Below are 16,304 nucleotides of genomic sequence, written 5' to 3' on the forward strand. Positions count from 1 at the left end.
ACCTGTGTCTCCTGCTTTGGCAGGTGGATTCTTAACCACTGGACCACCAGGCAAGTCCCTACTTTGATGAAATGATAGAGCATTTGATGGGGATGGATCAAGAAGACTAAGTTTGGTAATTGACCACATTAAGCATTGAATCTCCATTTTATTTCAAATTAAAACTTTGTTTTTGCCTTCACACTTTAGATATATTTATATCTGCCTTCCTGCTCTGCCTGTTTTGACCAGTTCTTTCCTGATCAAACATTGCTCTCCCCAAACTGCGGAGATCACTGGTATTGCTGTCTAGAACCTTGCCATGCCTCCACTTTCTGCCCCTTTGCTACCTGTTGCTTCCTCTCTTTTGCATCCTCTGGAATTTACACAAAGGAACTTTCAAAATTGCAAAGCACCAGATATGTGCAGGCCTAATTATTATTACTAGAATGACTTTGTCTCGGCCTATATCCCTGATGATAGACTGTTGAGAAGCAGGTCCCAATCCATGGAAAAAAAGTTGAGAGACTGACTTAGGAATTAACAAAACCTGAAATACAAATTGAACCAAAAGGGAATGAGGAGAGGGAGGGATAAATTAGGAATTTGGGATTAAAAGATACACACTACTATGTATAACATAGGTAAGCAAGGACCTACTGTATAGCACAGGGAACTATTAATATATTCAGTATCTTGTAATAACTTATAATGGGAAAGAATACACACACACACACAAGATCACTTTGCATTGTAAATCAACTGTGAAAGTGAAAGTCGCTCAGTCGTGTCCAGCTGTTTGTGACCCCATGGACTGTAGCCTGCCAGGCTCCTCTGTCCATGGAATTCTCCAGGCTAGAATGCTGGAGTGTAGCCATTCCCTTCTACAGGGAATCTTCCCAACCCAGGGATCGAACCCAGGTCTCCTGCATTGCAGGCAGATTCTTTACCATCTGAGCCATACTTCAATTTAATGAAAAAAAAAAAAACAACTGAAGTCTCTTCAGTCTGTCAGCATTGACCAAGTACTGTTATATGAAAAGTACTGTTTTTAACAGTAATAACTGAGGGGGCTTGCAGGGAGAGGGTGTTTCTCTATCGAGGGGTAAACTCTTCCAGTATGCCCTTTGGTTGCTAGGGAGCTGTTTCTGTAGCCCTTGCTCTCTGCTTGGTCCACACCCACAGTGCCCCCTGGGAGGTGCTAATCACCGCCAGTATTTTAGCAGCAAGTTTAGGCTTCCCTGGTGGCTCAGAGGTTAAAGCGTCTGCCTCCAGTGCGGGAGACCCAGGTTCGATCCCTGGGTCGGGAAGATCCCCTGGAGAAGGAAATGGCAATCCACTCCAGTATTCTTGCCTGGAGAATCCCATGGACGGAGAAGCCTAGTAGGTTACAGTCCACGGGGTCGCAAAGAGTCAGACACAACTGAGCAACTTCACCTCACCTCACCTTTGGCTAGCTCAGTTGGTCTTGGACCTGGAGGCGAAGGTCATCTCTCTGGTATTTCACAGCCAGGAGCATTAACTGGCAGACTTCTGGGCTTTTACAGAAAAAGCTTTTGTCAGTGAGGCCAGCACTGTTATTTCCCTCTCCAGCTTATTAGCATCGTTGTGTGCTCCAGACTAGAAAATGCCTGTGGTGAGCTGGCAGAGACTCAGTTTGTCAGTAACTAAATAGCGTGCTTGTCCCTCTCCCTCACGTCAGGGAGTCAGCGTAACACCAGAGAACCGTCCATTGCCCCCCAACGATTGCCTTTCATCAGACTAACTCTAGAAATCCACTTTGGGGAGATCATAACTTCAATTTTGGTGAGTGAAAGACAAGAGAAGTAGTATGGATCAATTAAAGTAAAGAGTTCCTTGGGCTACAAGGAGAGCAAACCAGTTAATCCTAAAGGAAATCACTCCTGAATGTTCACTGGAAGGACTGACGCTGAAGCCGAAGTTCCAATACTTTGGCCACCTGATGTGAAGAACTGACTCCTTGGAAAAGACCCTGATGCTGGGAAAGATTGAGGGCAGGAGGAGAAGGGGATGGCAGAGGATGGGATGGTTGGATGGCATTACTGACTCAATGGACATGACTTTGAGCAAGCTCTGGAAGTTGGTGATGGACAGGGAAGCCTGGCACGCTGCAGTCCATGGGGTTGCAAGAGTCAGACATGACTGAGCAACTGAGCTGAACCGAATGGGTAAATTTAGTACCAAGACAGCCCAGGACCAGCTGTATCCTGGATTCCTCTCCCTGCCCCAATTAAAAATTTGCTCTCAGATTTGATATCACCCCTTGTCACATGAAGACATGTGGCTCTTCATATTCAATGTGCAGAGGCCCTCACTCCAATCAGCTGTCCTGAGGGTTGGCCTTTCCACCACCACCATGAGCTTAGAAAGAAGCAAAGGAGTGGGAGGAGAAGAGGTGTTGAGGAGGAGAGATGGAGAACAGGACTGTCCAGGGCCTGTTCAGAGATGACGCAGCCTTGCAGAGCTCCCTGGAAGACCCTTGGGCTCTGCCGTCTCCCCAGCCCCGCCCCCTCCCTTCCTCCACCACTAACGTGCCATGGGCTCAGTCGTGTCTGACTCTGCGATGCTGCCAGGCTCCCCTGTCATGGGATTTCCCAGGCAAGAATATTGGAATGGGTTGCCATTTCCTACTCCAGGCAATCCCAACTGAGGGATCGAACCCGCGTCTCCTGCCTTGCAGGTGGAATCTTCACCTGCTGAGCCAGCAGGGAAGCCCCTTCCACCACTGATGCAGCTCCCAAATAGACCTTCCAGAGCAGACCTGGATGGGATGATTTAACAATCAGATCTTTCGCAGAAGGACAAGGCTGTGCTGTTAGCTAACAAGTGCTTACCTGGCTGAGGGCATTCTTGCTTGCTGGAGGCTGATTTGAAAATGATTTGGAAGCTCAAATACTTCAGGCCAAATCAGTTGTCAGCTAATCCTCTAAAAGCTGAGCTCAAGAATAAGATAGAAAAGAAGGGATAAAATCACATGTATTCGTTTTCTTTTAAAGTAATTAAAAGATCACATTTGTCTTAGGCTTGATAACTTGGCTAAGGAGTGTATGGAAGTTCCAAGGAGTACACAGCTTTCTATCGAGACTCACCCACCCTCTCCCTCTTCCCTCTCTCTGGTCCAGCAGACTCCTCTGGCATCTCAAGCAGAACAGTTCTGTGGACCCCCAGGCTAGCCCCCAACACATTCTGACTCTACCCTAGATAGTCTTGTCAAGGCATTTTTTTTTTCAGGACCAGTTAAGATCACATTTCTAACCCAACTCAAATGTGTATCCTTTCGCTATGCATAATGAAGTTGCAAGTTGATTCTAACCTTTATAATAAGACCATAAAGACATGCTATTTTGTCACATTGCAGCCTGCCAGGCTCCTCTGTCCATGGAATTCTCCAGGGAAGAATACTGGAGTGGGTAGCCATTCCCTTCTCCAGGGGATCTTCCCAAACCAGGGACCAAACCGAGGTCTCCTGCACTGCAGGTGGATTCTTTACTACCTGGCTTACTTCTCAGACAACAGTGGCTCCCCTAGCTACCTCCCTTACCTGTCCCCTAGAAAATGCTTGTTATCCTATCCAGAGACTCTTCAGTTTTGACAGTCTGGTGTCTTGGTACTACTGGAATTATTGGCTGTTGTCATCAGTTCAGTTCAGTTGCTCAGTCGTGTCCGACTCTTTGCAACCCCATGAATTGCAGCACGCCAGGCCTCACTGTCCATCACCAACTCCTGGAGTTCACTCAAACTCATATCCATCAGGTCAGTGATGCCATCCAGCCATCTTATCCTCTGTCATACCCTTCTCCTCCTGCCCCCAATCCCTCCCAGCATCAGGGTCTTTTCCAATGAGTCAGCTCTTCGCATGAGGTGGCCAAAGTACTGGAGTTTCAGCTTCAGCATCATTCCTTCCAAAGGACACCCAGGACTGATCTCCTTTAGAAAGGACTGGTTACATCTCCTTGCAGTCCAAGGGACTCTTAAGAGTCTTCTCCAATATCACAGTTCAAAAGCATCAATTCTTTGGCGCTCAGCTTTATTCACAGTCCAACTCTCACATCCATACATGACCACTGGAAAAACCATAGCCTTGACTAAATGGACCTTTGCTGGCAAAGTAATGTCTCTGTTTTTGAACATGCTATCTAGGTTCGTCTTAACTTTCCTTCCAATGAGCAAGCATCTTTTAATTTCATGGCTGCAATCACCATCCGCAGTGATTTGGGGACCCCAAAAAATGAAGTCTGCCACTGTTTCCACTGTTTCCCCATCTATTTGCCATGAAATGATGGGACCAGATGCCATGATCTTAGTTTTCTGAATGTTGAGCTTTAAGCCAACTTTTTTACTCTCCTCTTTCACTTTTATCAAGAGGCTCTTTAGTTCCTCTTCACTTTCTGCCATAAGGGTGGTGTCATCTGCATATCTGAGGTTATTGATATTTCTCCCTGCAATCTTGATTCCAGCTTGTGCTTCTTCCAGCCCAGTGTTTCTCATAATGTACTCCGCATATAAGTTAAATAAGCAGGGTGACAATATACAGCCTTGACATATTCCTTTTCCTATTTGGAGCAAGTCTGTTGTTCCATGTCCAGTTCTAACTGTTGCTTCCTGACCTGCATATAGGTTTCTCAAGCGTCAGGTCAGGTGTTCTGGTATCCCCATCTCTTTCAGAATTTTCCACAGTTTATTGTGATCCACACAGTCAAAGGCTTTGGCATAGTCAATAAAGCAGAAATAGATGTTTTTCCATGATCCAGCAGATGTTGGCAATTTGATCGCTGGTTCCTCTGCCTTTTCTAAAACCAGCTTGAACATCAGGAAGTTCACGGTTCCCGTATTGCTGAAGCCTGGCTTGGAGAATTTTGAGCATTACTTTACTAGTGTGTAAGATGAGTGCCATTATGTGGTAGTTTGAGGGTTGCCATTCCCTTCTCCAGGAGATCTTCCTGACCTAGGGATTGAACCTGGTCTCCCACATTGTAGGCAGACGCTTTACTGTCTGAACCACCAGGGAAGTTGGCTGTTGTCATAGTGAAGGACAATTAATGGGATGCTGGGTATGAGTTTCTTTTTCCTTTTCATAGCACTTTTCTTTAACTTTTTATTTTATATTGGAGTATAGCAGATTAATAATGTTGTGGTGGTTTCAGGTGGACAGCAAAGGGACTTATATATATATATATATGTGTGTGTGTGTGTGTGTGTGTGTGTGTGTGTGTGTGTGTGTGTACACACACACACACATAGTATTGCTTCTCCCCCAGACTCCCCTCCCATCCAGGCTGCCACATAACAGCCTGGTACGCCTCAGTGAGCAGAGTTCCCTGTGCTGTACAGTAGGTCCTTGTTGATTGTCCGTTTTAAATATAGCAGAGTGTACATGCTGTTGGGCATGGGTTTTGGTGGGAACTGAAGGTAACCATGAGAACTTAATGCCTTCCTGTCTCTGCAGAACTGCCATAGTGCGGTACGCGTTTGCTCTTGGCTCCAAGCATGCCCCCTCTAGCTGACAGTTTTCTCCATAATGGCTCTGTAATATCCCCCAATGTGCAGCCTGACATCCTCTGCCCCCATGGCTTCTCCTGGTGGGCTTCATGCACAGTATCCACATTCATACTGATGAGTTGAAGCTCATCAGTCACAGAGGAAGACAAACAAGAGGGGCTTGAATCCTGTAATCCCTTTTCATCTCTTAATTATTGACCTAATGTGTACCTTTTCTACTAGTTACCTTTGTATCATGTCTAACAAAGGACGCACATTATTGATTTATTTGAAGAAATTCTTCCTCTTATTTGGAAACTGGCATCACATATGTAACTCACAAGGCAGGTGTGTGTAGTCTGTGTGTGATCGAATGCCAGACAGTGGCAGGGAAAAGATACTGATGGGTGGAAAACAGATGGCTCTGGTGTCCCATTCATCAGGAAGCAACAGATGTCAGCCCCCTTATGGGGCCCTGTGAGCCAGCGCTATGACTGTATATCATCTCAGTAGCAGAAAGAACCTGCTGGATTAGACAATACAAATCCAAGGCTAAGCCCAGGTCTGAGAGGGGACGCATTCTTTCAGTACTAGCTCTGCTTTGACCAGCTGGTGGCTTGTGGTCCATCACTCACTCTTGCAGCCTTGGTTATCCTGCAGGTAAGTGTAAGTCCTCTTAGCCGGAGAACTAGAAATCTGAACTAGGAATCCCAAGCATTTTGATTTTGATTGATTGTGTCTTTCACAGAAAGACTTAAAAACGAAAGTTTAGTGCATGGTGGACACTCAAGTGTTTGTGGAAGAAAGAGAAGTAATAGGTGTTACAGCTCTTTTGTCTCCATCAAGCGATTTGGTTTGGACATGTCATTTATCTTGCAAGGCAGAACTTTAATTTGGTGTGTCGTTGGTGTTTTGGGCCCATTGTCTACAGTTCCCATTGGTCAACACAAGCTCTGCTTATAACAGGGAATAGACAAAGAAATTCCATGAAAGATATTTAAACATTTTAAGAACCGGGAGGATCTGATTCAGTCTGGATGCCAGCCGAACTTGCTCTCAGAGATGCTGGAAGAGAACAAACTACATAGTATATATCACCTTAGTTATTTAAGAGCTAGGTAGCAGGGAGTGAGGCCATTGTAAACCATTGGTTAGTGTCTAGAAAAAGAGGGAAGGGAAGAACATGCAATCCAGCTGAGCTCAAGGCCCAGCATGTCCAGTGGAGCCATCTGTGGGGAAGTGGCCTGAGACATCCTGGGAAAGAGGCCTGGTCCACCAATGCATGGGGCCAGCACGGAGGTGGCACCCCTTCTAAATGGACTTCTTTGTTTCCAGGCAGCGTCCTGCCCTTGGAGAATGCCTGGCCTCACTGGCAGCCGCCATACCAGTGGCATTCCTGGAGCCTACCCTTAACCGCTACAACCCGCTCTCCGTCTTCAACACCAAAACCCCCAGGGAGAGGTCTAGTAAGTACCATCCATCAGAGGTCATCACTGATGTACTTAGAGGAAAGCAGTGGGAGAGAAAGCCAGAAAGACAAGGACAGCAGCCCCCAGTCCTGTTGGTTCATGTGGTCTGAGAGGGGCCAGGAGGTCAGAACTGGCGCCCTGTGGGAGGTCTCCATCTTGCTGGAAAACTGGGTTCACAAGCAAGTTCTTTGTTTTCTTTAGACTTGGGTCTCCTCTTTCTGTGAAAAGAGGAGATGGTGCAGTTGGTTTCAACATCCCTTGAATCCTAAGAGCTCAGGTTCTCCTGTCTGCTGCACCTGGGGATGTGACTGTCCTTCTCTGTCCTCTCCAGAGAGTGGGAGCAAGGGGGTAGCACAGGGCTGCACTGATAACCTTGGTATACTCTTCAAGTCCACAGCGAGGCTGTGCTTCCAAGGATGATGACCATGCGTTCTTCATTTTTATGAAGGATGGATAGAAAAACACAAGAAGGAATTGAAATTCTACACAGAAGAGAAGTTGACAGGAGTGTTGGCATACTGAGTTCTAGAACAGTGCTAGGCTGTGGTCCAGATCTGCCCACTGCTGATTTTTATAAACGGTGTTTCATTAGAACATGGTCATATCCGTTCATTTACATGTTGTCTGTGGCTGCTTTAGCACTGTGTTGTTGTTGTGTAGTTTAATCACTGAGTCGTGTTTGACTCATTTGTGACCCCATGGACTGCAGCCCACCAGGCTCCTCTGTCCATGGCACTTCCCAGGCAAGAATACTGGAGTAGGTTGCCATTTCCTTCTCCAGGGGGATCTTCCCAACCCAGGGATCCAACCCACCTCTCCTGCATTGGCAGAGGACTCTTTACCACTGGGCACCAGGGAAGGCCTCAGCACTGTGTAGGGAAGGAAAAATAATTTTCCCTTTACCCTTCATTGTTCTTGGCTGAGACCTCCCCTCTGAAATAGATTGATGGGAGGGAAAAAAACACTTAATTATGGACATGTGTGTACATAAGGGAGCCCCCAAAAAATGTGAGATTCAAAAGCCAGCCCAACATTTGAGACTTATATACCATCCTGAGGAAAAGGTTAGGAGTCTAGGGCTTCAGACGGGGTGGGAATCCATGGGAAAGTGAGAAGAGGAAGGGCTTGGTAAGCAGTGTGCCTCACCGTGCTTTTGGTAAGAGCTCTCTTCTCGTACAGGCTCCCGTAACTAAGGTAAACTTTGTTTACAAAGGTAGATTTCCCTTACAAAAGGGTAACTCTGTTTTCAGACATTCTCCTGGATCTTCAGTTTCTTAAAAGTAATCAGCTCAAAGTAATCCAAAGGGGCATATTTGGAGGTGGCCCATTCTGTTCCCCTTCAACTGCAGCGACAGAGTTGAGTAGTGGCAGCAAAGACTGTTGGCCCTGCAATGGCTAAAATATTTACGGTCTGGCCCCTTTATAGGAAAAGTTTTCCCACCCCCCTCTTCTAGAATAACCTGGAACTGGAATCCAAGGCAGGTGGTAAACCTGCTTCTGGGGGATGGAAGAGAAGAGTCCCCATGTATGGATAAGTGTGATCCTGCTGTAGGACAATGGAGTAGATCAGAGGCTCTTCCAATAGGAACCTTGAATGAAACTTGGCCTCCAACTGGAAAGAACTACCTTGACTTGATGTAACATGAAGCAAAAGCTACCACATGATGGGTTAGATTGATGTTAAGAAAAGCAGGACTCCCCCCCCCCAAAAAAATCATAGCAAACCATTTCAAACCAGGTATATTCTGTTCTTAACCAGTATTTTCTTAACATATTGGCACACAGGACCAGCAGATGACTAGACTGTTTTTCAGCTCCATTTGGTTCAAGCCCTCTTTTCAAACTGTCGTGGGTCTTAAGAGTCCTGAGGGAAGAAGGGTTCTTGCTACATTTTTCTCTGTCACTCTTCTTTCCATCTGAGAATCCAGAGTGCTAAGCTTTGGCAGCTTTGGCAGCTTTTCTCCCACTTCAGATAAAAGCAGCACCTGGTCCCCAGTAAACATGACCAGGACATTTTAGACAAAATTGCTTTTAAAAGTTCTCTTGTTGAGCTAAAATACTGTGGAGACCAGTGTTCTCAGAGCTCATCGAAAGAGATATATTGCCAAGTTGCCTCCACATTCCAAAGTCTCACATGGCATCTCTCAGTTAATTCCCCAATCCCCTCAGCCTCATCTCACCCTTTCTCCCCTTTCATGGACTAGGAAAATTATAGTCCCAACCTTGTTTTTCTCTGCTGTCTTATGATTCCACATGAGTTATGTCTTGCAGCTAAAGTAGGAGTTAAACGACAGAGCAGGCTTTGGTAATGATGAGGAAGGGCTGTGGCATCTGTAGACAGAAGCCAGCTAAGATATTGCTCCCCAACCTTATGACAGAGCTGGATACTGATGTATTTATTCTGCTCCAGCTGTGATTCAAGAAAAAGTGTCTCTGTCTGTGTCACCAGTGTGTAGAGCTTGCACCTTGGGAAAGAGAGAGATCTACTTTGCTCTTGAACTCATAGAGGTAGTTGTTGTTCAGTAGCTCAGTCGTGTCTGACTCTTTGTGACCCATGGACTGCAGCATGCCAGCCTTCCCTGTCCATCACCATTTCCCGGAGCTTGCTCAAACTCATGTCCATCAAGTCAGTGATGCCATCCAACCATCTCATCCTCTGTCATCCCCTTCTTCTCCTGCCTTCAATCTTTCCCAGCATCAGGGTCTTTTCTAAAGAATCAGCTCTTTGCATCAGGTGGCCAAAGTATTGGAGCTTCAGCTTCAATATCAATCCTTTTAATGAATATTCAGGGTTGATTTCCTTTAGGATTAACTGTTGGATCTCCTTGCAGTCCAAGGGACTCTCAAGAGTCTTCTCCAATACCACACTTCAAAAGCATCAATTCTTTGGCACTCAGCTTTCTTTATGGTCCAGCTCTCACATCCGTACATGACTACTGGAGAAACCATAGCTTTGACTAGACAGACCTTTGTTGGCAAAGTAATGTCTCTGCTTTTTAATATGCTGTCTAGGTTGGTCATAGCTTTTCTTCCAAGGAGCAAGAGTCTTTTTTAATTTCATGGCTGCAGTCACCCTCTGCGGTGATTTTGGAGTCCAAGAAAATCAAGTCTGTCTCTGTTTCCATTGTTTCCCCATCTAGTTGCCATGAAGCAATGGGACATAGAGGTAAAGTAGCAGGCAAATTTGAAATTGACCCAGATGGAGGAAAGCCTAGACTGGCTTTGGAGGGAAGGAAATGACTGTGTCCCATTGTTCTCAAGGGCTATTAGAAATGTTTCTTCTTATCTTATATACCTTTATGTTGATTTAGTAAGACATATTCATAAATTAAAAATAAGTATCTGTCATCGCATTCTCCGTAAGGAAGAAGGGACAAGGTTGTGATTAGCTGCGACACTGTTGTTCATGCATCAGTCACACACTGTGGACTCAGGGCCCAAGTCCTCTGAGCCCATAGTTTTCATCGTTCAGTTAACAAAGAGTGAATTCTGACGATGTGTCCAGCTCTCGAAAAGCAGAGTGTACATAAATATGTATTCTGGGATAACCATGTTTGCCTGGAGCCAGACAATGACTGGACTCTGAAAAGGTAGACTTCATTCACTACACACAGTAGGTGGCCTGAGGGACTGAGGGAGGAAGGAGAGGAATGTGACAGATGATGTGAGTCTTTGGTTGAGAAATACAATAGGAACTGACTTATCCAGGCTTCAGTCAATTGGTCATCTCAATAAGTGGAGTCTCCCTGGTAGCTCAGATGGTGAAGAATCTACCCACAATGTGGGATACCCAGGTTCAATCCCTAGAGAAGGGAATGGCTACTCACTCCAGTATTCTTGCCTGGAAAATCCCATGGACATAGGAGCCTGGTGGGCTGTAGTCCATTTTGCTAGCAGAGTTACTCATATTAGGACCTCTTCTATCCTGTAACATCCTGGAGCATTTTTTAACTCATTCAAAATTGTTAAGATATGTCTAGAAAAGGCTTATCTAGCTGTGTGCTAGATGAAGTCTTTGGTTACGTGTGGCAGTAGTCTATTAATAAGAATCTTGTTGTTGTTGACTCCATTCGTGAGTAGAATTAGATCTCTGTGTGTGTATACTCAGTCGCTAAGGCGTCCAACTCTTTGCAACCCCATGGACTATAACCTGCCAGGCTCCTCTCTCTATGGGATTTCCAGGCAAGAATACTGGAGCGGGTTGCCATTTCCTTCTCCAGGGAATATTCCCAACCCAGGGATCAAATATGCGTCTCCTGCAGTGGCAGGTGGATTCTTTACCACTAAGCCACTAGGAAAGCCCAGTCAGGATAATAGATTAACCAAAACATCCTACTCACCAGCCAAGTTTACTTTTCAAATCCTTATTGGAAAAGATCAACCAGAGAGGAAGGAGGTCCAGTTTCCATGTAGGTTTCCATGTAATACTACAGAAGTGGTGCTCTCTGATGCTGTCATCTTGAGGGAAGAGCTGCCTGGTGAAAAAAGTACAGCTGTGGACTCTAACTCAGTCTTTCCCAGTGGTTCTCTCTTGATAGCATGTATGAGGATCACTCAAAAGGCTTGTTGAAGAATGCCAAGTCCTACCCCTGGGGTTTCTAATTCAGGAAGTCGAGATTCCAAAGGTCCTAACAAGTTTCCAGGTGATGCTGCCATTGCTGGCAGGACAATCTCACTTTGAGAGCCACTGGTATGGAAGATGAAAGGACAGCGTGTTCTAATGGTTCCCCCTTACAGTCTTGAGTCTGATTCTAACAGGACCCAACTGAGCTGTTTTTCAGGTAGATAACTCAGCAGCATTCATTCTGCCGGTTTATTATGCGGCATTTGAAGTACGAAACACCACCGGAATCGCGAATGTTTCTTCCCCTCGAGGACCAATTACATATAAATAACTTTTAAAGGTCATTATAATGACTCCAATGAAGCAACCTCAAGCAACTCTGAGTTAGGCAGGAGGAGAAAAAAGCGTCTGTGACGATGGATTGTCTGTGTGACATTTAAACACACACATGCTCCGAGCCTTCTCATGTATAATTTTATAGCCAACAGTTGTAAACTTCAGTTGCGTCTGTGGCAGTTGACACTGCTCTGTGTGCAGAGCCTGAAGGTAGAATGTTTGACTTCACCATTTGTATCTATTATCTGACACCATATGTGTCAAATGATTTTGTTTGTGAGAGTCTCCCCAGACCCCACATTGATGTCACCCCTGATTTTTATTGCTCTGTGGCAAGGTACAGTCCAGGCTTATCCTCTACAAACGACCAGCACTGGCGATGGATCGTGTCTGACCCGTATAATTCCCTTTGCTGTAAATCACAGAAGTTTGATATTCTTTGGCCTTTGTGCTGCTAATCCTTTTGAATTGTCTGGATTTAAAGGACATTGCTTTACTCCTAACTTCCAAAGAAGAGTAATCAGCCTTCCTCTTACCAAAGGCCATACCAATAGCAAGAAAAAAACATAATTAGGGCAAGTGTTAGGACACCCCCGGCAGGGCCTACTCCATAGCAGGGAGGCTCTTCCGAGTCCGTTGATTTGCAGCTGCATGCCATCCTGTAGAACCAATTGTATCAGCTACAGATTCATTGTCTCCTGGATGAAGGTACCACAAATGCCTTTCCTCCCCACCCCAGCCCAGGAACCAAGATGCCTGTACTATCTTTTCATCTCTTAGTCTATCTTCACAGGATTATTCTGTATCTTTGCTCCAGGCAGTACAATCATGAAGGAAACCAAGACAGACCCTTCAATTGACTGATACTCCTAAAAGCCAAAGCCTTTGCTGTGGCCTTTTCTTCATTAACCCTTCCATTCCTATGGACTTAAAATCTAGAAAAGAGAGATTTCACACTGGCAGTAACCCCATGGCACAGGGCCTGAAGGGAGAACCCAGCTCACTAAATGTCACATTTTATTTGAAGTTTCCTGCTTTTTCCTTTGAAATTCCTGAGAACTTTGCGCTTTGCTTTTAATATCAAAAATAATGTCCTCAAATCTTCTGGTGGATCCAATGTGCCCCACTAGTGGATCTAAAAGGCACCACATTTTCCCGTTGCTTCTCTGACTCCCTAGGTTCCATGGTGCCTGATGCTTTGGCCCCACGCTAAGAAGTTTAGCTTGTGATTGGAGTCTGCACATGAGCTGCCGACCAGCATGCTCTGCAGCGCTTCTGATTCATGTTTCTTTCTCAACTAGGCCATGCCTTGCCACACAGAGCCCTTATTTGCATCTCACCCATCAGCAAGTTCAGGTTGCTTCTGGTCTCTCCTCCCATCTTGGAGGAAAAGAGTGTCCTTTGCCTTAAGAAGAACAGGACAGATATCCTCTTGGCTTTTTCCTGACAACGTTTCATGTTGAACTCTGTAATCATCTCATCCTGTCTGTCCTTGTTCAGTGAAGTGACCTCAGTCATTCACTGTGAGGAAAAGACAGGGCTAACTCACTATTCCTTGCCTTTAAGCCTTCAAAAACAAAAAGGTCTAAGTGATTGACAAGAGCTCTTGGCAAAGATTACTTCACATCATCAATAACTTCTTTTGTAAATGCAGAAATCAGTGTACATGCAGTCTCCTGCTCCCCACAGGTTTCAACTGGATGGAAAGCGTTGTCTCTGGTCCAGCTAAAAGAATCTTTGATGCAAGAGGTTTCTTTTTCCTTTTCAAAACAGTACAGACATGATCTAGGTGGCTGAACCACAAATTGGCAGCTCCATATCTATGGGTTGCTTTTCTGCTTGGGTCCTCCTTTGGCAGTGAGTGCACTGAGGCCAAGAGACAGAAGCCAAGAGACTGACTTTTTCACAGAGAAGTCTTATGAAATGTCCCTCAGCTGTGTCTCTGTTATGTTCCTTTAAGATTCAGTTTAAGTTGAATAAACTTAAACTTGAGCTTGACCTGAATAGACCATCTAGAAGATAACCCAGCCCCCGGAAGCTGCAGCCTTTACAATAGCTCCTACATATCCAGTGCTTATTTGTTTGAGGTTCTGGGGTGGAAAATTATGTCTCAAGATCAAAGGAGGGGTGACAGAGAGAGGTTTGTTTTGAATCACTGTCCCTTTATTATTCCTGTACCCTCTCGGTCAGTTCTGGGGATGCCAGACACAGTGGAGGAGATGTGCCCCGACATCCCCCAGCTGGAAGGCCTGATGAAGGAAATCAACGACCTGGCTGAGTCAGGGGCCCGGTACACAGAGATGCCCCACGTCATTGAGGTCATCTTGCCCATGCTGTGCAACTACCTATCCTATTGGTGGGAGCGGGGGCCCGAGCACCTGCCCCCCAGTGCAGGGCCCTGGTGCACCAAGGTCACGTCTGAACACCTCAGTGTCATCCTGGGCAACATTCTGAAAATCATCAACAACAACCTGGGCATCGACGAGGCCTCTTGGATGAAGCGCATTGCAGGTACCACACATGTCTTTCAGCCCTGGCATCAAGATGCCTAGACTCTTTTTCTTCTCTTAGTCTATCATTAAGCTATCCCCGCTCCCCACCTTAGATATTTAACAGTAAAAAGAACTGACTTATTCCCCTATAGGGCTTCCTGGAGCAAATGCTCCTGCCTGACTCCCCAACTAATCCAGCCCCTCAAATCTCCAGGAAGCCCTTCTTAATAAGCTCTGCAAGACTCTGATGATGATTGCTCATTTGCTTTTGGTACTTAAGAATCCCATTTGCTCTTACAGTAATAAGTGTTCATATTTTCTGGGTAAGTGACCCTGCGTTGTTTTCCACATGTACGAAACTCACTCCCACCTGGGCTGTACTGTAAGTTTCTAGCATTTGTGTCTCACTTTATGCTTTCTAAGACACTCTCTGATTTAGGCTCATAGTAGCATCACTTGGATTTTGGGTTTGTTTTGTATTCCTCTAGAACTCCTTGCATGCAGTAGGCTCTTAGTTACTTGCTGATTTTCTGTTCTCAAAAAAGGAGAGGCTTGGAAAATTAATAACCACACTTTCCACAGTCAGGAAACCATGAAGATTTTAGGGTCCTCTGTCACAGTAAAGTCAGAGGAGACAGAAGCTAAAGTCATTGCCTTTGATAGACCTGCAATTTAGATACACAGTTTCACCATAGCTGTTTCACCCCTACACTTTCCTGGACCATGAAACACAGCCATTGGGTCAATAGGAACTATTAGCTTCCTGGACAAATGAGTAGATACCCCTCTGCAAGACCAAGGAAGTAAACTTCCTACCCTCTTCCTGTCTCTGAAATGAACTGAGATTCAAATTATATTAATAAATACTTTGGTTACTGATGGCTCCTGGATAGTATAGGCCCCTGGGAACATGTGAATAGGTAAATTGGTGTTCCTTTCTTACCTTTTAGCCCAAGAATATTGTTAACCCTAAAGTAATTTGTTGAGGGCTCTACATTTGTAAATCTAGATTAAGGGAAGGAAGGAAATCAAAGAATGAACTCCCTTAGATTCCCCAGGGGTACAAAGGAAAGAAGTCACAGCACACTGATGAGAACTGAACTTGGCCTGTTATTTCACAAGTGTGTCCAGATCTCATTCAGTCAGGTCACTTCATTCCTGGTGTGTAAACAAAGTCAGTTTTCAAGAGCAACCTCAAATCACCCATATCTGGAAGAACCCCTCTGATTCCAGGTCCAAAGCAGAGATGCACCCAGGTGAGGACCGAGGTATTAAATGTGAGCCATCATACTACTAAGTTTCGACTTCTTGATTAACACATTGCAACAGAGAACTGCCTTCACCTTCTCTTTCTAAAAAAGTCTTTTTTATGAAAGCAAAAAATAAGGCACAGTGAGATTTAAAAGTGCTGGGATATAGGCTGTCTCCAACTGACAAGCCCTACATTAAAGAACTTTGAAATACACAAAGTACATATTGCACTTTGTGAATGGTTCACGACTCTTGAGAATTTTATTTCACATATCTAAATAATTACTCTGATTCTTACCTTTATTATGAATTAGACCAATAGGATATTGCATTTTAAAAAGTCAGTGAGACATGTAGGTTTTATCTTTCTCTTTAAGAGGTCCAGAATCATAGTCCCAAGTCCTACTGATGGCTTATTTCTGCTCATTGACTTTTAGTGGCCACCCTAGCCTGCCTCTCAATTCATTATAGATGATAGTAATTTGCTTTTCTTGGGGCCTAGAGGAGCCCCAAGATAATAGGCTGGCAGTTCTCAAGTGTTGGGGGCTGAGAACTATAGTTAGGTTTGTGTATTTTTTAGAGATTTCTCTATAAAATAACCAGAAAGCATAGTGTTAAGTATGTACTCTTGACTCAGCACACTACGGTTTATATAAATAAAAGACTTCCTTCAAGGAGTTTATAATGTAGCCAAAGTCACTCTTCTAAAATGAA

The 16,304-nt window shown here is 44.9% G+C and overlaps 1 protein-coding gene across 1 annotated transcript in view; it reads left to right on the forward strand.

Moving 5' to 3' along the window:
• RYR3 (ryanodine receptor 3) overlaps positions 1-16,304 on the forward strand; it is a 461,863-nt gene that overhangs the window by 377,216 nt on the left and 68,343 nt on the right. The window contains exons 65-66 of the mRNA XM_018053769.1: positions 6,814-6,944; positions 14,038-14,358. Coding sequence (XP_017909258.1) covers positions 6,814-6,944; positions 14,038-14,358 — 452 coding nt within the window. The remainder of the gene's footprint in view (positions 1-6,813; positions 6,945-14,037; positions 14,359-16,304) is intronic.

The sequence above is a fragment of the Capra hircus genome, chromosome 10, assembly GCF_001704415.2.
Source record: "Capra hircus breed San Clemente chromosome 10, ASM170441v1, whole genome shotgun sequence".
NCBI lineage: Eukaryota > Metazoa > Chordata > Mammalia > Artiodactyla > Bovidae > Capra > Capra hircus.